Source organism: Atractosteus spatula, chromosome 10 (assembly GCF_055471065.1).
Source record: "Atractosteus spatula isolate fAtrSpa1 chromosome 10, fAtrSpa1.hap1, whole genome shotgun sequence".
NCBI classification, from domain to species: domain Eukaryota; kingdom Metazoa; phylum Chordata; class Actinopteri; order Semionotiformes; family Lepisosteidae; genus Atractosteus; species Atractosteus spatula.
The window spans coordinates 20,196,688-20,220,122 of NC_142715.1; the positions used below are offsets into that span (position 1 = coordinate 20,196,688).

At 41.4% G+C, this 23,435-nt stretch overlaps 1 protein-coding gene across 1 annotated transcript in view; it reads right to left on the reverse strand.

Annotated features, from left to right (window-relative positions):
- Positions 1-14,493, reverse strand: part of LOC148825697 (uncharacterized) — a 221,745-nt gene extending 207,252 nt beyond the window's left edge. Inside the window, exons 1-3 of the mRNA XM_088926200.1 lie at positions 14,106-14,493; positions 11,326-11,729; positions 10,080-11,017 (exon numbers count right to left, since the gene is read on the reverse strand). Coding sequence (XP_088782326.1) covers positions 10,080-11,017; positions 11,326-11,729; positions 14,106-14,493 — 1,730 coding nt within the window. The remainder of the gene's footprint in view (positions 1-10,079; positions 11,018-11,325; positions 11,730-14,105) is intronic.
- Between the last annotated feature and the right edge of the window lie 8,942 nt (positions 14,494-23,435).

The window sequence follows — 23,435 nt, forward strand, 5'->3', positions numbered from 1 at the left end:
AGTTTAGTGTCCCCGTCATTGTACTGGGGTATTAGGACCTGCATGGACCGTAGGGTGTGCACCCAGCGACAGAAACCAGACGTGTGTCGGGCTCGGCTGCGAGCAGGACAATGACGTCACGGGGACAAAGTAGAGGAAATCAAAACGGTCCTATAGAAGACCTGTGTCAGCTGTCGGTTTGCAGTCTGGACTCTAAATCCTCCGATCCGATTTTAAATCTCTCTAATACCTGAGCTGCAGCTTCTTCCAAGTACTTATTCGTATACTTATTATGTGTAAGTGTATAGATGAAACCTATACACCTATACACTTAGGTGTGTTCAGTTTAAATCAAAATGCTTTACTAATACAAGAGAGAAGTATAGTATGAAGGATGTGACAAATTTACGATTTCTTGGAACAAAACGGTTTTTATTTGCATTCGAAATGAAGCGGAATTTTAGCGTGACACACAAACCCTTTGTCTTTTTTAGAGTGATTTTTAAACAGACAAAAATATAGAAAACTTGTTTTTTTGGCCCTCCAATAGCAGGGTCAGTGGCGTAATGAATAACATGTCAGGCCTCGCGTCAGAAGATTATAGGTTCGACTGCCGTCTGGCTCATTGTGTTTATACCACTTACATTCTTTTATATAAATGAACTGCACCTGAAAGCTATAGAAAACACTTTGGGAAAAGTTGTCGAAATTCGCATGAGGCTGCAGACAACTTAACACTGTACTGTCTGGAGATCAGCTCCTGCTCTGAACTTAATTGCAATGAAAAACTATGCGTAACAAAGCTGGAGAACAGCTGAACTTGTGCTCAGTTCGGTGATGAGGGTTCAGAACTGGCATTGTGCACGAACTGCACAGGCTCTGAATCAGACCATTTCAATTAGTCTGATCAGTGTAGGACACGTTAATGTAGAATTATTAATAGGTTTATTAGCTAGTTAGTTCAGGTTTACCCACCTGAACTAATGTAAATTACTACTCGGTCTGTCTCTTGTTTGTATATAAATGAATGTCTCTGACAACTGTTAGTTTTTAATTTAGTTTTACGATGTAGGTCTGGCGTTGACATATGCACAAGTATACGAAATGTCTCACTCCTGATTCAACTCATGTTCTATAGGAGATTGGCGATTCCTCCTGTTTCTCGTACAACCAGAACAGAAGACCGTGTCACCCAGCTCTGATTCAAGATTGACTCGCATCTTTATCCCTTTTTTGTTCGTGATCATTATTTGATCTTTTTCGAAATGAAATGACAATAATCAAACATGCAGGCAGATTTTTGAAAAGTATTCGGAATTGACAGGGTGCCCCTTTGTAATAGTCGTCAGAAAAAGTGAGAAAAGGAAAGTTATGTAAGCTCTCACACAAAGCATTGAAGATTGGAATCTGAGTTTAAAAAAGCTACCCGTCTCCCAATGATAGGCAGGGATACACACCATGACACTAACTAGGAGCACTTGTCAGCTGTTAGGAGGCATTTCCTCTTAACACTACTATTGTTTCGGGTTTCGGCTTTTACAACAGAATAACAAAACAGCTTCAATTACGTCGATTAGACTCAGCGAAACTTTAACACCTATGATATTACGAGTGCTTTGCACGAGTCGAACTTCAAGAAGAAACTACTACAACAGTTGTGGACATACAGTAATTCAATACCACCGGCAAAGTCCAATGCTGGCAATGTCTGAGAAAATAATGTTCACTCATGGAATTTGGTCTTTGAATGGCTGGCGGGAAAATTCATTTATACTCCCGTTGCACCCTCAGCTGAAACATGTTAAAATAACAAGGCAGATTTGTTGGAGAACCTCACAAGAATTATTGGGTTAGCACTGTATGTATTCTGGTATATTTACTTTAATTTTAATATAAATGTAAACATGCATGCTGTATAATATATTGTAATTTTAAAATATGTTAGCTGAGGATGCGAGGGGGGCAATTACACCTTGTGAAACAAGCAAGGAACTGTAAAAAAGGCTGGTATTTGAAAAAAATTGGCGATCACAAGAAAACCACAATTTATGTGGTATTATCATCAATATCCTTCAAAATTGACGTTCAAATGAAGGATTTGAAGAAACTATGAAAAAAGCAACAGTAATAGCAGAGGATTTTGATTTTTGCTCTTCAATTCAGTAGATCACCGTAGAGTTGCGCCCCTACAAACAACACAAAGGATGAATCCCACCTCTTTTGTTATTGCTACGTTTGTGCTGGTGAAAGTACCGTTTGTGCTATTGAAAGCAGCTTGGAAGATGAAGGTGTAGTCACTTCCACATGTCATGATACCATTAGATCCGATGACAAGAGCTGAAGCCCCCCCAGGCCAAGCCAGCAACGTGAGGAAGATGGGTATGGTGGAAGGTAGTGTGGCCGAGCAGTCTAAGGCCCTGGATTTAGGCTCCAGTCTCTCTGGGGGCGTGGGTTCGAGTCTCACCACCGCCAAATGTTAGTGTTTTAAGACATGCAATACGATCAGTAAAAGCTCTTTTTGTTAGTCTGTTGAGAGGCTGCGTGAGGTGTTTAGAGATAGACATTCTAAAAGACAGGCTGTCAGCTTAACATCAAGGAAGAAAAAATATTTTGTTTTCTCAAGAGAAATTCTCTTTGGCACTTTCAGCTTTATGTAGGGAACAACGTCTGCCAAGATCACTTTTGAGCCAGTGCACATGGTAGTGTGGCGGCAAGTTCATTTAATATTGGTGGGTAGCTGCGTCAGCATGCGTAGGCTGCAAAGGAACAAGTAATAGGTTTATTCCATGCTGAAAAAAAGAAGAAAGAGAACACAACGTTTCAGCCATGGAGCCTTCTTCAGGTGTGAGAGAGACAGGGCAGTAGGCAAAGGTAAAGTAGCGGGAGAACAAAGGTGGGGAGGGTGGAGGAGTGAGAGGCGGGAGCAGGGGACAGAAAGAGAGGCCAATTAAGAGGTGTGAAGTCAGAATGGGTGCAGAGAGGTGTGAAATGAAACTTCCAATGAATGGAGAAAATTTAAAAGAACAGTAGTCTGTCGTTAAGGGAAGGGAGAATGTGAATGTGTGATCCTAGCTGCAGAATAATTTTGGTTTCGGTGGTCTTTCTGAGTTCGGAAAACCGTCTTTGAAAACACAGACGGAGAGATTAGAGTGGTCGTGGCCGTCAGAGGTGAAATGAGAAACAATGGGCTTGGAAAGATCTTTAATCTTCACAGCCCTGACGTGTTCTCTGAAGCGGTCTCCGAGTCTCCTTCCTGTTTCTCCAATGTAGATGGCGGGGCATTTACTGCAAGAGATACAGTAAATAAAGTTGTTGGAGGTACAATATGCCATCTGGGTGATCTGGAATTGTCCCTGAGGGGCCTTGAATGCGTGTGGTGGTGGCTGTGTACTTGCAGGTTTGATACAGCGAGCTCTGTTGCAAGGGAAAGTTCCTGGTGTGAATGGTTGTTGGGGATGGTCAAGGGAGCTGTGAACAAGGAGGTTACGCAGATTAGGTGGTCGGCGATATGAGATGATAGGGCGATCAGAAAAGAGGGCCCCAATGGAGGGATCATCCTGTAGGATGGAAAACTTGTGGTTAATGGTCGTGGGGGTAGGAAGTGTGTTAGGGTGGTAAGGAAGCACCAAAGGAATGCGGTTGTTACGGCGGGAGTTCCTGATTGGGTTGATGGTCCTGGGGGTGTTTTTGGCTCGGGCAAGGGCCCTGTCAATCACACTGCTGGGGTATCCTCTGTTGATGAAAAAGGAGTACATTTCGAGGGCTTGGTTCTCGAAGTCGATGTCGTCGCTGCATAATCGTCGTAGCCTAAGGAACTGTGAAAAAGGAAGAGAGTTTTTACTGTGGTTGGGGTGAAATGAGCTGTACAGGAGGTAGCTGTGTGAATCCGTGGGTTTGTAATAAACTGAAGTGGACAGTCGGGGGTAGTTGATGGAGAAGTTGATGTCTAGAAACGGAAGAGTAGTGGAAGATATGTTAACCGTATATTTGAGGGACAGGTGGAAGTTGGTGAAATGGTGCAGGAAGAACTCAAGCTGATCGTTGGAGCATGTGGCGGCACCGACGCAGTCATCAATATATCGTTTGTAGAGGTCAGGGACATAGCCAGTGTGCAAATAAATATTTATAATAGAATGTATAATTTAACCCAGCAAAAATATATTGTATTTTGCACTATAATCAGATATTTCAAATGAAGCCCTCTGGATTTGATTACCCTTCTCACTTTACAAGCCGGAGCAGCTGATGCACCATGTGTCTTCCCATAAAAAGTCTTTGACTCCATACTATGGCTGTTGCAGTGCAGGCTCATATATGCGTAGAACAGGTGAACCTTCCAATGAACGAGGGGTTCCTTTTCACACAAGACTGATAGGAAACAGTCAAAACTTGCCATACCCGGACTGTTAAATTGATCAACCATTTTTAATAGCTGTGGAAATGCACTCACACTGTAGGATACGCACTCGGTGCGCCACAGGCATCACATTCACACGTCAAACACTTGTTTTCAGTAGCAGGTGATTTGGGATCCCCCAGTCTTCGCTTTATCATCCACGCAGTATGCCTGTTCCAGAGACATTTTCATTGTTGATAACTATGGGGGGAGAGCATGTAGATTCCAAAACACTCTACGGCAGCAGATGTGAGCAATTACCTGCTAGAGAAACAAATGTGTTCCCAGAAGCATATACTGCACAATTACCACAATATTTGTAAACATTTCCGATACATAACCACGTTATGTGCTCTACATTGTTCTATTTTGTACCGTGTGAGGAGAATACACACTCTATTACTGTTGTTGCTGAGCTTCGAGTCTCCTACTTATTTCTTCTACTAGCTTGCATAGAAAGTCATCGCCCTGCTTGTTGTCTATCACTTAATAAAAAGGTCAACGTAGAAAACGTTATTTATTACTGTGTGTTTATTTTAGGGCTTAATATTTACGTTTATAATTACCCCCCAGGGTCAAGAAAACATTTTCATACTATTTTTTTAAATTAAAAAAAATCCATTTCTATTGGATTTAAATCTGGGGATTCTGCTGGAGTTTTCACCCAGTTTATTTCCTCTGCTTTAAGTCTTCCCTTTGCTGCTGTGCGTTTCAGATCGTTGTCCTGACAGAAATGATGCCTGGATCCAAAGCGCTCCCTGATGTATGGGGCAGTAGATTGTTTGATCATGACTTCCTCGAAGAATTCCCGATCCATTATTCCTTTGAAATTAAGAAGTTGTCCTGGGCCTCTTCTAGATATTCCACCCCCAGCCATGGACCTTGAAAACTGTTCCAAAGCCACTGTTGTTTCATCAGTGAAAAGTGCATCATGAAATGCATCTCTCAGTTCAATCCATTGAAGTGCTTGCTTGAGCATTTCTTCAGTTTTTACCTTTATCTCCATCCCCAGCACTGGCTGGAGATGCTGTGTGTGTCCGAGCTCAGCGGTTATATAGGACAGGACTCGGCGCGCAGCAGGTGCGACTCATTGCTCTGCGCTGCCCGTGCGGAATACGCGTCTCCTCCCTCCACACACCACCACCTCACTAAACCACCTTCATACTCCCCAGCGGCTATAACATCTCCATTTATTACATTTATTCTTCCCTCTTAACCCAGAAAACTCCCGGGACGTTTTTGTGAACCGGTAAAGCGTCTCTCTATTGGTGGTCACAAGTAGAAACAATGCACAAGCTGAAAGCAGGAAGTCAAAACACTCCTCCTCAGTGTACGAGCACATCTGGGTCCAGACTTCCGAAGACTCCTAAAAGTGAATTTCCAGATTCCTGAAAGGCATGTTAAAGTCCCCCATCCGTTCGTTTCAAATGCATAAATTGGATGAGTTTGGGTACTTTTCTGATGTATTTTAATAGTTTGGCACTGTAACGTGTTAAATATTTTACAAGTAAAATTTATCAACTTCACTTTCATGCGAGGTTTTGCGTGGATACAAAAACACCCCAGTGGGCAAAAGACGTATAATATACGTCTATTAAATGCATACCTTAGACGTCTAAATGTGGTCCACAATTCGTCTAGAATGAAATTCTAATATACGTCTATTGTTATACGTCAATTATACGTCTATGATTAGATGTTCATTATACGTAAATGTTTGGAGTTCTATTATACGGATAAATTTAGAAGACTATTATACATATATGGTTAGAGGTCTATTATACGGATAACTTTAGAGGACTATTATACGTATATGGTTAGAGGTCTATTATACGGATAACTTTAGAGGTCTATTATATGTATATGGTTAGAGGTCTATTATACGGATAACTTTAGAGGTCTATTATACGTATATGGTTAGAGGTCTATTATACGGATAACTTTAGAGGTCTATTATACATCAAAGATAGGTTTTACAGGTGTAGAAACTAGTAAACCAAGCCAATGATTTGGTTTAGAAATTTATTCTGAAAATACACATTCACACCTGAAAAATATGTATTTCAAATTATACATTGTATACAATCAATCAACAATCAACATATGGGCAATAACCATAAAAAACACAACTAGTCTTAAACTTCAGCTACAAATTCTGGTAACATGGCAATATACAGTATAGTAATGACAAACACAAACTAATTACATTAACACACTAACTCAAAACCTCATTTTGATTCAAATATACATTTTAAAATGTACAACTTCTATATTTCCAAGAAAAAAAATATTACAATGGAAGTTAAGACGATTTTTGTCCACTATTTGCAAACCCTGTCTAATTGTCCTAACAGAACCAGAAACCTATTATTTTCAGTGTCCAGATCTCCTGGCCCCCTGCCTTGCATATGCATTCGTCAAGTAACATATTGCGTGCTCCTTTATTTCTTTTTCTGTTGATGTAGGGTGGGACTTCAGCACCGCAGCTAGGAGAAACTTATATAATATTACTTCCCAAATAAATGATGATTAATATCTTCTTTAGTATAATCTAAAAAATGAAACGGTTTACTAAGCTCAAAGCTGAAATAAATGTATAAAATTTAGCTTGCATCATAGCAGTTGAGCAATAAAGTCTGTCCTAATTAAAGAGTACCCAAAGTTTGAAAGTACAACATAGAATAAGAATAATTAGAGAAACGGCAAAACGATTTTGTGTCATCTTCCCCATTCACACTATTTTTATGTGCCATTTTTTGCTTATTCACGTACTATTTTAATCAAAATAATATTAAGAAAGATCTGTTTGTATTCAGATAGTATTATTATTATTCATACTTACTCGTCAAAAGAGGATTGCTGAGATATCTGCGAATACTTCAATCTTCTACATTTGAAAAACATGGCCAAAATGGTGACCAACGAATACTAGCAATGCATTGTGGTATATAACCGGAAAATATGCTGGGTTAGATATTTTCTCAACGTATGCATTTATTAATGTTGTCGATATTATGGTTGAAATTTAACTTTGATAATACATCGCGGTTATGTGCCCCCCTGATGTGCAATTTTAACACATGCAGTTAGTAAGGATCGGTCACTGTTGTAAGGTATTATATATAATGACATTATGGAATAGGATGGGGACAGGCCTGGCATCACGGGGGGAGGGAGGAGTGTCGCCCCTTCAGTTTTGGGCAAAAGGATTTACTTAACTTGCGCCCTAATAAAATAGTTGTACTTTGTCAATGGTCAGACAACACTAATTGACACTAACAGTCATTCGGACTGTTTGATGTGCAGGAGGACTCTCCGTCCAGGAAGGGCACGTACTGTATCAGTGTCGTTAGTGTGTCAACATTACGATCCTGTTTGCTCAGGTGGACCGATTTCTTGCAGTAGTTTATCATTATACTTAAAATCGTTATATAACTAGGACTAGTTATAGCAGTCTGTGCTTTCTGTTGGTTTTTACAACTATTTTTTCTTAACGATTCAGAACCTCCATTGATGTAGCTGCAAAAATGAACGCTTGTGGTACTTTTCGGTCCAGGCAATCCAAACCGCGAGAGTGACGAAAAATGTGAAACTGAACTTCATCGCAAATACCAGATCGCTAGTCTTTATCTTCTATCATGAAGCACTAATCAATGGCATAGCTGCGAGATTTCATTTGGGTAGCTCTGATGGGGGATGGGGTGTCCAGGATATGGTATCAACTTTTCTTAAGAAAATAAAAATAGAAAATCTATAGGCACTCAAACATTTTACTTTTTGTTTTTCAGGCAGGGGGAAGACCCCTCCGCAAAACCCTTGTATGCAAAGCTGTGTAAATAAATTAATTACTGTGAAAATAATTTACTTCGTACACTATGCAGATTGCCGTATACTCCTAGATGCGGCACAAACAATGTATAAAAAGCCTTTGGCACTGTGTTAGATGTGTTTTCGACATTATATATGCATTTATTAATGTAGTCAATTTTACGGTTGCAATTCAACATTGATTATACGTCGCGGCAATGTATATATACATATAGCTATATTATTGCTGTGATATATACGTATATTTGACGAATCACTGCCCACTGGGAAGCCAGTGTATCGGCTTGTTCCACACCCCCACACCTCACTGTGTACAGTAGAGCATCCTGTCCTGACTGGAGGAGCTGATCCAGCAGTGCATGGAGAGAGAGCCAGGTTATCAGCTTGTTCCACACCCCCACCACTCTCTGTGTACAGTAGATCCTCCTGTCCTGACTGGAGGAGCTTGAAGGCATCCTCTCATGAGGCTCCAGTAAATGTAGGGGTTTGTGCATTTACAGGGACAATTATTAATTGTAGCATTAAGTCAGAAAATGGCTTTGATGGCTATTAGAAAACCGACCTTGTGGGATAACTCAGCAACACACACACTCGGATACTAATACATTTATTAATGCATAAAATGTGCATTTAAACATAACAGATCTTATAGTGAGGGTTAGCAGAATACAAAAGGTATACATTCCATCACGAAGAGTTACAAACCAAGAGGGACATACATTCCGTATATCATTCATTTAGACCGTTTTGTAAATGAACTTTGTTACAACTTGTACATTAGATACTCAAAAGCAAGTACATGACTCATATGAATTAAATTGATATCAACTCTGGTTGAGGTAACAATTGAATTCTCGAGCTGTAATGCAGAACGTTGAATACTCGCCCGCTCTGTGGGGATTCAGATCTCCTGCAGACGCAAAGGAGCAGTGGCAGGCTGTTGCCGTGTCCAATCGGCGCTCTCTGGCCCGGTGCCAGGCAGTGTTGGTTCGACGTGCGAGAAGGAGAAGGAGGGAGAGATTTCTGCTGCGGTGCACTGCTGATGCTCTCTGAAGACCGGCTAGTTAGTGTTGGCTGAAACTAGCAGAGTTTGCACACAGAAAAGTGACTGCAGATCCGAGCAAGTCACACTCTTTAGACAGGAAGAAGACAAGTTCGTTCCCGATGTAGCGCGAGTCCTGAGTACTGATATTCAGCTGTCCACAGCTCTGACCATAGTTCACTCGATCAGGTGAGCGTTTGCGGTGGGTTCACGAGGCTTGCTGCTGGGCTAACCTTGGGTGGATCCTTTGGTTACATGCTGGCAACCTCCGTTCTCAACTCTTCGAACAAGGAAAAGTCCTGGCACTGTGACACACTGGCTGTTACGTGACTGTCTGAGCTGAGTCTGAGGATGTCCAGGAGGAGCTGGAGTTGTACCTGGAGGAACTACGGTCGCTCATTGGTTGGAAGATCCATGGGCATTCAAGAATCATTTTGTGACTAACTGGAACGATTAACAATTGTCCCAGTAAATGCACAAACCCCTACATTTATTGGTGCCTCGTGAGAGGATGCCTACATTTATTGGTGCCCCATGTGAGGATGAGTAACCATGCACTCTGACCTTGGGGTTGTAAACCACTTGGGATGAGACTCTCCCTTGGAATCTCCCAGACAGTGAGGCATCAGAGATGACCATTTGTTAGGGTGGTTGATGTGTCTCGGCTTTGGGAGTTGTTCCTTATCAGGACACTCTATCAGCTAGAAAAACACCTTAAATGTGAACCAAATGGAATGACCTCTCTGTATCAAGCACCACTTGAGATGAGGGAGAGAGAGACTGGCAAGGGAGCAGCAAACTTAATTCCTGTATTTTAATAAACCTTGCTGCTACAATGGTCTCTCTCCTGTGTGAATGCGCTGGTGGGCTATTAAGCTTCTTGACCGACTAAAACTCTTGCCACACTGACTGCAGCTGAACGGTCTCTCTCCTGTGTGAATGCGCTGGTGGGTTTTTAAGCCACCTGACCGACTAAAACTCTTGCCACACTGACTGCAGCTGAACGGTCTCTCTCCTGTGTGACTGCGCTTGTGCCTTTTTAAGCCACCTGACCAACTAAAACTCTTGCCACACTGACTGCAGCTGAATGGTCTCTCTCCTGTGTGACTACGCTGGTGTGATTTTAAGTAGCTTTTTAGACTAAAACTCTTCCCACACTGACTGCAGCTGAAAGGTCTCTCTCCTGTGTGAATGCGCCAGTGGCTTTTTAAGTCACATGATTGACTAAAACTCTTCCCACACTGACTGCAGCTGAATGGTCTCTCTCCTGTATGAATGTGCTGGTGGGCTATTAAGCTACTTGACCGACTAAAACTCTTCCCACACTGACTGCAGCTGAACGGTCTCTCTCCTGTGTGAATGCGCTGGTGGGTTTTAAAGTTACTTGATTGACTAAAACTCTTCCCACACTGACTGCAGATGAATGGTCTCTCTCCTGTGTGAATGCGCTGGTGGGTTTTTAAGTCACCTGACCAACTAAAACTCTTCCCACAATGACTACAGCTGAAAGGTCTCTCTCCTGTGTGAAGGTGCTGGTAGGGTTGTGAAATGCTAGACTGACAGAAACGCTGCTTCTCCCCGTGCCATAATGGCAGTTTGTCCACTCCATCTGAGCAAGGCCTTGAGTTATTCTTCCACATTCTCTGATTGTGCTGGGGTCTCTTATTCTGCAAATGCTCCATGGAATGGTCTTGCTCCGTGTGCTGAAACAGAGCTGTGTTTTCTCCACCGTGACCTTCAGTGTGCTGCTCAGCAGTGTGAATCATCTGGGGCTCATTCTCCAGCTCTCTGAGTCTTAAACCATCCAGTTCATTTAGCTGTTCCTCTCTTTGGCCAAGAACAGTCATACTCTCCAGTTCAACAATTTTCTCAGTAACCAGATTATTAAACCTGTGTGTAAAATCATCAGATACTAAGGGATCATATGATTGTTTGAGACTCTGCAGTGACAGTCTCTCCACTTGAACAGAACAAGGCCAAATTATTATCAAGCCCTGTAGGAGCTGCTGTTGCTCCTCTGTACTGAGTACTGACTCTCCTCTGTGTGCTGTACATCAGTAATGTTCTCTTCACCAGGTACATCAGTCTGCTGGTCTGCAGGGTCAATCAACTTGGGATCCATATCCTGCTCTGTAAGATTTAAAACATCCAGTTCTTCACTGTGCTCTTGTACAGAGACACAGCCCAGTTCATTACAACCTTGTGTAATATCGATTGTGTCCAGATTATTCAACTTCTCTGTAAAATCATCACATACTAAGAGCCCAGGTGTCTCACTCTCAGGCTCTGTCTTCATCATGGCCACAGAGTCCAGATCCCTGACACTCTGTCTGCTGTCTATGTGCTGCTCACTAAGTGCCTCTTTCCCTTCTGCGGAAGTGAGCTCTGTCTCCTGCATCAGACTGGAGCCCCACTCCTCCTCACTGTGCTGCTGTTCAAGAAGAGCCCTTTCCCCAGCGTAGGAGAGAACACTGGCCTCTGAGCCTGTAAACACAGGCCAAGAAGACACGACCTTTATAAGGATAAACTATGTTATAGTTTTATACCTTTAGAGGTGGCTTCTCAAAGCATTTTACAGAATGTCAACAACAAAAAATACACAAAATTAACACGATGAGAATACGCAGTTAGAGGAGACAGTAGACAGTGGTACTAAGTACAGTAGGAGCAGAGGGGTACAGAACAGTTAAATAAAGGCTCTTCTGAAGAAAAAGTTTTTAAGTCTGGATTTAGAGTTTAGAGAAGGTGACTCTCTGATATCCTTGGGGAGAGAGTTCCAGAGCTTGGGGCAAAACAGGAGAAGGCCATGTCACCCATAGAGTGTAGACAGACTGGGGGACAAATAGTTGAACACAATTAGAAGACTGAAGATTGCAAGGTAGGGAGTAGGGTGATAATATCAGACCAGTATGGAGGTGCCAAGCCAATACATGGAGTGTCTTATAGGTGAGCAGGAGGATTTTTAAGTCGATATGAAACTTGACAGGAAGCCAGTGCTAGGACTCCAGGATAGGAGTAATGTGATCACTTGTACTAGACGTGGTCAGGGTTCTGGCTGCTGAATTTTGGACATACTGGAGTTTGTTCAATGTGGATTTAGAAACCCCAGAGAGTAGAGCATTACAGTAGTTGATTCAAGATTAGACAACACTTTTCAGCCATAGTTAGTGATAACATAGGGTGTAGTCGAGCAATATTTATGAGGTGAATGAAAGATGTTCTGACAACATGCTGCACATGTGGGTCGAACATCAAATATCATCCCCAAGTTTTTCAATTTAGACTGAAGCTCAAGTACAAGACCATCTACAGATGGAGTTACACATTGGTCCTACAAAGGTGATGGGTGGTGCCAATAAGCATGACTTCAGTCACAGTTAAATGAAGGAAATTTTGAGTCACCCAAGTTTTTATATCGGGGATGCAAATAGAATAGAGACAGCCACATCAGCGTCAGGTTTGGTATGGATGTATATTTGAGTATCATTAGCATAGTAGTGATAGCTGAGGCCATGTGATCTAAAAAGCTTTAAACTACACACACGCATACAAGTACACTCACAAGCAATTTGGATTGTTTAAACATAGCGGAATATGTGGGTATAAGGGCATGTTCTGATTTAGCTTCGTCAGAAACCTAACTACCATGTATAAAGTAAGACTACTGTAATAATATCACTATTACTGACTACTGTAATAATATCACATGCTGACTGGACCGTACAGTAGATTAACACTGCATTGAGAAAGAGAGGGGTTAATGCAGACACACTGACTGACTGGACATTCCAGTACATTAACACTGCAATCAGAGAAAGGGTTTAATACACACACACTGACTGGACACTCCAGTACATTAACACTGCACTGAGAGGGATTAATACAGACACACTGACTGGACATAACAGTAAATTAACAGTGCACTGAGAGAGGGGTTAATAGATACATACGGACTAGACACTACAGCACATTAACACTGTACTGAGAGAGAGAGGGGTTAATACAGACATGGACAAACTGGAACTAAGAACATATTACCACTGCACTGAGAGAGGGGTTAATACAGACACACTGACTGGACATAACAGTACATTAACACTGCACTGAGAGAGGAGTTAACACCGACTGACTGGACATTACAGTACACTAACACTGCATTGAGAAAGAGAGGGGTTAATATAGACACACTGGATTAATATTCAAGGACTCAATACAGACACAGACCCTGGAAGACAGTAATACTTAAACCAATTAAATAATGTTTATATACACAATCATTAGTATACTTAGTAAAAATTTAGACCAATACAACGTAAATACAATATTTATAAATGTTCATGTGGATAGCTGCGTCAGCATGCGTAGGCTGCAAAGGAACAAGTAATAGGTTCATTCCATTCAGAAAAAAAGGAGAGGAAAAACACGGCTCCACGGCCGAAACGTTGTGTTTTTTTCTCTCTTCTTTTTTTCAGCATGGAATAAACCTATTACTTGTTCATTTATAAATATTGTTTCCTAATGACGTCGGAGTACAACTTGATTCAGTGAAACAATTGTTGAATGTGAACGAGGTATTTTCAGCACCGTAACCGGACAAAACAGTTCAGTTTCTAATAAAGAATCCCGTTGCTACATCACACAAGTCTTTCCCACGTCACTCTGCATCTCGCCACTATATTCTCACCACTGAGGAAAGTTTTTTTTTATGACACTTTGATAGTTTGTTAGATAACGAGAATGTTTACTCTTGCGAGATGTTTTCTTTAAAATAAAGTTTATTTTTAAAAAAAATCTCACCAGTGAGAAAGTTATAGACACTGGTTTTAAACACACTGACTTCATACAAGTCACCACACTGACCTGAGAGCTGCAGTTCCGTGTCCATTTCTTCTTTTATTTCTGCAGTGACTTCACAGGGAAGCGTGTGTCCAACACGATCTGTCTGTTCCTTATCTCCTCCTGCTCCCGACTCCTTCTCCCTCAGCTGCAATCTCCACTTCAGGCTCTCGTTTTCCTTCTTCAGATGCGCCATTTCACTCCCGACACTGTCCTCCACACACTGCGTGATTTTAAACACAGCACGTCTCACCAGGATCTGGGAGACGCTGCGGAGTTTGTCTTGAAACTCGTCCTCAGAGTCAGACATCCTGTTTCGGAAAACTTCTGACACTCCATACACGATCGATTTGAGCAACACCTGCATGAAAGAGTCAAGCTGGGTTTGCAGATTTAACAAGCACTCCGCCATCCTTCTTCAGAGTCGGTCAGAAACAAAGGCTGACTTGCGATGTTTAAACACAACAACTTCTTTATTTTTATTCTTCACAGATTCTGTTGTCAGGTCTGTGCTCTGTTCAAGCAAAAATACAACCGACAAGACGCTACGTTTTCAGAAACTGAAGTTATTAAAAAAACAACTTCTTTCTTTACCTAAAGAAAATGATTCAATCACCTACACGTGGGTGAAATATATGCAGTGTTGCGCAGTATGATGACGTCATTCGTTAACGTGGCGGCGACTTCAAGACAATCGAGAAGCGGAGCTGAGAAAGAGGAGTCTCTGCAGCCGGATATAAACTTCACTGCACCTCCTATCGCCACCTAGTGAAGAGGGGTGAATCACCTGCGACTTGCGCCGTTCGTAACTGAATTTTGTGAAACGCAACAGATTTATTTTTTTGCCCTTCCACAACCCTCCTCCCCAACTAAAACGTCTCAAGCGGATTTCTGTTCTACATCTCCCTGTGCAGGTTTTTGGTTAAAGAAAAAAAAATCCGTCATTTTCTTGGCAGCTGGCAGTATTTCTTCTGCACCGATAAGCAAGATTTGTATTTCATATTTCGCAAATTGTATGAATGTTGTTGAAAAACAAGTTATCCCAAGAAAGGAAGTAAATATTTGCATGAAACTAAATCAAGCCCTATGTGATTGTCCTTAATTATACTGTAACGCTAACAGCCACCATTGAGTGTGAAAGCCGGCTTACCAGCGCGGTGACGTCTCCGCCCTTCCCTGTGATAGCAGGGGCTGCAGCTGCTGGGCTAAAGGGAGATCTTTCTTTAGCTCATCAGGCTGGGTCCCTGTTGAGTGACGCCAGAGGCCCAGGTTCGAGTCCCCAACGGTTGGGGGCCGACCTAATGTGGTGGCAGCGAGGGAGCCCACATGAACCCCGTAGTGTTACAATACATTCTGTATGACAAGACAGGAAGAAAGGCACCTCGGGATTTTGGACACAGGATCTCCTGTTTACTGAGAGAAGTTTTAACCATCTGGCAATTTTCATGTCCAAGGAGCTCAATGTGCTTTCCGTGTACAACATCGTGTGCTCTTCACCCGACACTGAAACACAGCACACGCTCAGCATCTTGAAATCTCCCAAACAGAGCCGTGCAGAGACCTTTTGGTGGGCAGTGGCTCAAAAGGAGAGAAGGGGCACTTTCCGGGGCAGGATTTGTTGCATTAAAATATCCTGGACACAAATCATGCCCGCTTGTATTTCTGTGTATTTTTTAATTCTACAGGAAGTTTTAATGTGACTTCAGAGGCATTACAATATTCACAACCTTGGCAAAAAAAATGGTTGTCCATAATTGCTGATTATGTTTGATTAACAGACAAAATATTATACCCCCTCTACTGAGCATATACTTTATTTTCCTGAAATAACACATCTTAACTAGAGGACAGAGCAAATAAAAGAATTACCATCTAATTACATGCAATACCAAATACAATATTCTTCCATCATAAGAGCAAGAGTTCACATGATAACACATCAAATTAAAAGTTTTTTTTTTCCCCAAAAAGTGTCTATTGTGGGACAAATATTCAGGAAGTTTATCACATTCTCTCTTGTGCGTTAGACTTTCAGCAAGGAAAAGTGAAATTTTTATGATCCATAGTCTTGAAGTACAACGTAAAATTGTTTTATACTGTATATACTTTGTACCAAGATCTCTCAGAAACAAAAACAAAACAATAATAATAAGAAGAAGAAGGCAGTCTCTCCTATTTCTGTGAATGAACCATATATATATATACAACAAAGAATATGCATGTTAGCTGTTTATATAAAATGCAAAAAAGACTGGCAAAAATACAGAAGCAGAATTGTCAAGTGGCAGAAAAAAACTTGGGCCAATTGAAGATGGTATAGTAGGCTGACACCAGGAACACTTGGCCCACAAACAGCAACAGTATCAGATGTAGCTGCAGTGTATTGGCTTGTGGAAACATATTTACCTGTGTTAATACAGTTCTTCTAAATGGACAGAGAAACATGAACAGACCTAAACTTAACAATTAGTTTCAGTCGCTAAAACTAGAAGTAATGATACTCCAGGAGCTGCTGAAACTCACAATCTCAGCATGACTCTGCTGTATAAGTATGCTGACCTATTGCACCACCGGAGCAGCGTGAGTCCCTCTCCTCACACAGACTGATGCTGCACAAACAGGGTGAAACAAGCAGGGTTTCGGCTGTGGATCCATCTCCACATGAGGGAAGGGGACAGTAATACAGCAAGGAAAAGACAGGAGAAGACACTGAAAGTAATGTGCTCACTGCAAAAGAGGAAGGAGAGATGTGGTCAGACATAAAACAGATTGGTGAATAATTTGAAGCAACTTTTTTGTTGTCAATCAGCACATGGATTTCCCTTCATCTGTCTTCCTGTGGAGGACATGACGGGAAAGGGAGAGGACATGAATCTCATGTACAAGGGGATACTGAGGTGTGTCAGGGTGAACGGTTCCCTCATGATCTTCTTTCCCGTGACCAGGTGAGTGTGGCAGGGTTGCCCTCTGTCTGCCCTGCTCTTCTCCTTGGTGACTGAGCCCTTGGGCCTGGCGATCCGCAGGAAGGAGGGGGTGCGTGGGATCACCTTGCCTTGGAGCGCTGCCACCTCACTGATCTATTAGTATGCCAGTGACACCACAATGATGTTGACAGAGGTGGCGGAGATCCAGTCCACCTTGGAGGTGGTTCAGGCCTACTGTGCTGCCTCTGGCACCAGGGTTAACCTGGAGAAGCCCGAGGTCTTTCTGGTGGGGAAGGCAGACACTGCCCTGCTCCTTGGCTACCCTTCAAGGTGGAGACGGGTCACCTGAAGGTCCTCGGAGTCTATATTGCTACTGATGAGTAGGCCACTGGGCTTCTGCTGTGGAAGGAGAAGCTCGTTAAGATAAGAGTCAGACTTGGCAGGTGGAGACGCAGGTCCCTGATCTCGAAGGGAAGGGTCCTGTTGGTCAAAATGCTGTGCCTGTCCACCCTGTGGTACCCTCTATCTGGATGCCTCTTCCCGAGAGGATTGAGAGAGAGATTCAACAGCTGGTGGTGGGCTGCATATCGGGGGGGAGAAAAGAGAGAAAATAAACACAGCGTTTCGGCTAAGGAGCTTTCTTTGGGTTAATTAAAAGTAAATGGTTAGTTAAAGTTAACCCAAAGAAGGTGCCACAACTGAAACATTGTGTTTCCTTTCTTCTCTTTTTAGCACGGAATAAACCCTTTACTTGTTCCATTATTGGTAAATATTCATTTAACCCTATTTTCTTTATTTTAGCTCTTCCCCACAGCTCTGCCAGGGAACAAAGTGCATTTAATTATATCAGCTTAACCCCTTCTCTGTAATTGTTTTAGCAGTGGGATTCTCTTGTTTACACTGTCTTTGAGTGAAGAGTAATTATAGAGGTGGAATTTAGTTTAGTTCAGTGCAACAGTAGTTTTTTACCTTATACATGCAAAGGAGATGACCAAGAACTGCTAGAAGTGATAGATATGTTTTTTAATGAGTGACTTTAGGCAGTTGCATAGTAGCTTGAAAAGGCAAAAAGGTAAATAAAATGGATAATAAAAGCTAAAAACTGAAATGAAGCACATTTGTCAGGAGCTAGAATGGACAGCTGGTCTTTTAATTCTGGGGAGACAGAAGTAAAGACTGGAAGGCCAGAGGAGAGTCTGGTAGCCTGAGGGCAGGTAGAGGAGTCACTGGCCTCTGAACCTGCAGTACAGGAAGTTAGTGAATGGATAGAGGTGTGTGAGCCTCGGCTCCAGTATTCCTCCACATTCAAGGACACTGGCTCCAGTATTTCCCTGAATCCTTGGACATTGGCTCCAGTATTCCTCAGAATTCCCAGACATCAGCTCCTTTATTCCTTCAAATTGCCAGACATCGGCTGTAATATTCCTCGGAATCCCGCCAGGAAGTTGTGAATTCAGCAGCTCCAGTCTGAGCTCTTCTGTGCGTACTGCAGTGCCAACAGGAAACGATTGACTCTGATTAAGGTCGTACCAGCATCACTCCCAGTAGCCCAGCATTGCTGGAGAAACCAAATCCTGCTCTGGTGCTGGACAGACCTGACCCTCCTGCCTGGTGTTGAAACTTGAATGCAGTTGAAACTTTTGACTTTTTGTATGATGACATTTATTACTCAGTACCAATAACACTGCTGATATTGATGGAGTAGAAATTATTGATGTATTGGCAGTTTTATCTGAGGCGAGAATTCCTAGAATACCTCCTATAATAATGTTAGGATTCAGAGCAAGAAATATTTTTCCACTTCACCTCACCTAATGATATTGCATTAACAAGGCTGAAGTTGGCTTCTTATTTGCCAGCTTCCTCTTATTCGCGTTTTCCGATCCACCTTAAATGTCTCTCTACAGTCATTTTTAAATGTGCTAATCCTGAATCCTTGGACATTGGTTCCAGTATTCCTCAGAATTCCCAGACATTAATTCCTTTCTTCCTGTCTTGTCTTATAGAATGTATCACTATGGATGATCACGTGTAGCTTGATTTTGTTTAATGCAAGTTTTCATTTCCTTTCTGGAACAACTTGCTTTTCATGAAATTCATACGGCCTGCAAAAGATGATATACAAATCTTGCTTATTAGTGCATTCTCTCGCTGTTAGAATATTAAAATTTACAACACAGATTTGTTGGAGAAATTGACAAGCAAAAAAGACAGATGGACAGCATAATTATGTCAGGACTGTACATTTGTATTTTAATACCTTTGTATATTTACCTTAATTGTAATTAACATGTAACCTTAAATGCTGTTCTATATCAATTAAGTTTGTTATATTTTTAAATAGTTTAACTGAGGGTGCAAGGGGTCTGTTATACCTTGCGAAACATCCAAGACAACTGTAATAGAGGCTCAGATTTTCAAATTTGCTTTAAAAAGAAAACCACAATTTGTACAACATGATCCCTCAATATCAACGTTCAGTTAAAGGATTTGAAGAAGCAACAGCGATTGGAGAGTACATTTATTTTGGGCTGATGAAAATCGAGTAAATAAGACAAAGGCAAAACGTGAATTCACTGGCACTTTCTGCATATTTACCACGACCTTGCCTTCTGGTCATTAAAAATCATTAAAAATCTTAAAATCTTGCATTTTGCAAGAACTTTTAATATAGCAGTTTTAATTTGGGACATTTAGAACATGGGATATGAGAATATATGGTTAACCGAGAATGAGCAAAGGGTGATGGCACTTTCTGCTTATTGCATGAAACTATCTCCAGGTTATAAAAACAGCTCAAAATTCTGACACTGAGGTCTGAGAGACAGACTATCAAAATCCTGAAGTTCAGGAAATTTAACTTTACCATTTTTTAAAATATGACCCTGTAAACATGGCATGTCCCTCCTTCCTCATTACCAAAACATCTTAAAATTCCAACACTAAGGTAAGAGAGACAGAATCACTCATCATGAACATTTGTAATTATGACACTTCACTGTTGCATTTCTGCGTTGTGACATTCTGAACATGGTATGTTAAAGTATATAGAATATCTAGATCAGGTCAAGCTAATTCAAAATTGGGTACAGCAGTGTGGCTGTTGTATTTGGAATGCTATTGGGCCATGAAGACGACCCACCTATTGCACTGTATTACCTGTGGTGTTATCTTCAGAAAATCATTACAAAATAAAGAAAAGGGCCACAGCCACAGCAAGGTTGTATGAGGTTCGGGGGCCTGTCTGGTGTGTAAAACACTTGGTTTCAGCAGTGTGGCTGTTGTATTTGAAATGCTATTGAGCTATGAAAAAGACCCACCTATCCCAGTGTATTACCTGTAGTGTTATCTTCAGAAAATCTTAAAAAAAATAAAGAAAGGTTCCACAACCCAAAACAAAGCTGGGAAAAGTCAGAGGACCTGCTTAGCGTGCAAAACACTTGCAGCATTGTGGGTGCTGTGGTTTAAATGCTATTGGTTTGTGAACAGAATACCCCTATCCCAGTGCATTGTGCCACATTAAATAAAAGCACGAGAAAAAGAGATTCAGAACACAAAGCTGTGTCAGTGTTCTGTGTAAAAAGTCGGTTTGAACATCATGGGAGCTGTTTTTAATAAGCTGCTGAGAAAAGAATATTTTAATCTTCCTGCTGTCAGTAGTATTGTGAATATAGTTGACCCTTACCTGAATGAAAACAGGATGTAAAGGAAGGGTTTCAGAAATCAAACAAAGCTTTATTCCCGTGCTTACAGTCTGGGTAATTGGAGACTGCGCTGTTCTGCTTCCTATGGTCATATACGGGTTTTTCGCACGAAGCCGTATTGAACAGTATTTCTCGCGTTGTGAACGTGTGCACACAGCGGTCCCCCGGGTTCCAGTTCGTGCATAATTACGCATCGATGAAAAACCGGAGGTTTAAAAAAAGATAATTAGCTCACTGATAGTTCGATGTAAAGGCTGTGGAAATATCCACAAGTCGTGGTCTTTAAAATGCTTTTGGTTTGAAGGCGTTCTGTGCTTCCATTGCGAAGATATGGACAAAAGAATATTCGTGCTTTGTCAAAAAAATGTCATAAAAACGAAAAAGTAAAGGCTGAGAAAGCATTCACAATATATTTTATACACAAAGCAAGTGTTTTTGTAACTCTAAGAGATTTCGTGAAAGCGCTACAGGCGTGCCAAAATCGTTTTCGAACTTCAAGCTAACTTTACCCCGGTTCTCACACGCACGGCTTTTCTTCATCAAGGGCGGAGACAACAGAAACAGACTTCAAACTGAAATGAATTACTTCTTGAGCATTTATGACCGTCTATAAAAAGCTGAGAGGAGGTGAAACCGTCTTTTGAAATGAGGAAATGTCTGCTGACAGTAAACAGAGCTCACACTGAGCTGCGGACAAGCGCTCCTCGTTAGTACAGTGCTGAGTACCCCCACTTGCGCGGGAGACCGGGGTACGTGTCTTTGACAGGGCGCTGGTTTAATTTTTTAACAACCTGACTTCACTTAAAAAGTGTGTACTGTGTACTAAGTTTCGGACTAGTTAGTGCGGTAGAATATGGAGATCATCTCCAGCTCTGAGCTCAAATACAACAACAAGTCATGCTGAACAAAGTCAGAGCCCAGCTGAACGTGTGCTTAGTGTAGTGCTCAGGACTCAGGAGCATTGTTGAGTTCTAATTAGTACGAACTGCAGGGGTTCTGAATCAGAACATTTCAATGTATCTGATCAGTAAATTAAAATGCAGGACACGGTAAAATAGGATTATTAGTGTGTCTCTGTCTCGTTTGTATATAACCGAATGTCCCTCACAGTTAAAAAGATACCAGTAAGGACACACAACTACTAATGTGATACTTACTGGAAATAGTCCCAAAACAAGCACATCCGGCAGCTGGTAGACTCCTGTAATTTTGCAGTGACAGAACACTTAGAAGATTTGCAATCTATTTAAATATGAATTTACTAAATTTCAGTTCTCTTCACTCCCTGGCATAACTGAACTCTCACTGTCGCATACTAAAGGCTTTACATGCATTAGCTGTGATAATGCTTCTAATAAACACATAATGAAACTTAGTTTTGTTCCTCATGGTGATCCTCTTCTCGATCCAAATGAAATGTTTAATATGATGCCTCGAGAAATAAAAAGGAGTGAACTTCCGCCTGTAATGATTGATGCCCCATCAAACATTTTGTAACATCCCCAGAAGTTTATAAAGTAGAATCCTGGTTCGTGGGTTAAATTCAAAGTAAAAAAGACTAAGGAAACGAGTTGGAAACGATGTCGATCTGTGATTTAAATCATCCGGAACATTGCACAACATTGGGAAGTATGTGACAGAGAGCAGCACCTGACATCCCTTCGACAGCTCACCTGGTAGAGTGGAGGACTGTAGTGGAAACAGCTAGGAATCCTTAGATTTCTGGTTTGACTCTGGCTCGAAGGAAGGTACTTTAATCAAATAGTTAAAATAGCAAATCTGTTTCATTCAGATGTTGATCAAAAGCTCAATAAATGACAAAGCAGAGGCTCCTGTTCTGAATTCAGCTGATGTTTGATTGTCTTGTTTTGGCCAAGATCTGATCTTTCAATTAAGGGACTACTCTGTCTGCTTTGTAATTCAAAAATACATACAAATGTCAAGTTTTTTGTAGATATAAAGGTGTTCTCTGTTTTCAAAGGATAGATGCTTAATTGGCTTTATGATTTGGTATTGATTTTGTATCGTTGTATTATTAAGTTTGTGCTTTCTGTGTTTTTATCGTATTGTGAACTTATTTTTTAAACAAATGCTTACAAAGGCAGATACGGCACATGTCTGTTTATACCAGCGGTGAATTGTATATTTTTATTAAGTACAATCTACTGTGCACTTTTGGGAGTATAACAGGTTCGATATAAAGTGGCAAAAATATAAAAGGGAAAAATACCCCAGACTGCGTGTAAAGGCCTCGTTGTGACTGTTGTTTTATTTTTATATAAAGATGGCGTACTGTGCACAAAATGTTGCAGAAACACAATCTGATATTTTAATAACTATTATTTTAATAATTTGATAAGTATGAGGTCCCGGATCCAAATCTTCAGTCCTGATATTTTTAAAAATGATATCTTCCCTTCCTCTTGTGGAAGTCACACGATGTGAACAATTGTTTTTTTTTTTCACGTTGCGATCCAAAGAGCCTCAGATGCACAGTCTAACAGTAACCAAACTAGGATGGATTCTGCTGGGAGCCGGACTGAGCTCATTCTCACTCCCTGTGCTGAAAACAGAATTATCTCTTCTCCGAACATCGTCTACAGCTGCTAGATATTGCTCTGCGTCTGCTCCAGCAATTCCTTTGACCAAAGACAGATCACTTGTGCGCTTTTAACCATCTTGCAGCTACAGGCGAGACTGAAGCTGGAGATGTGAAGGCACCCGCT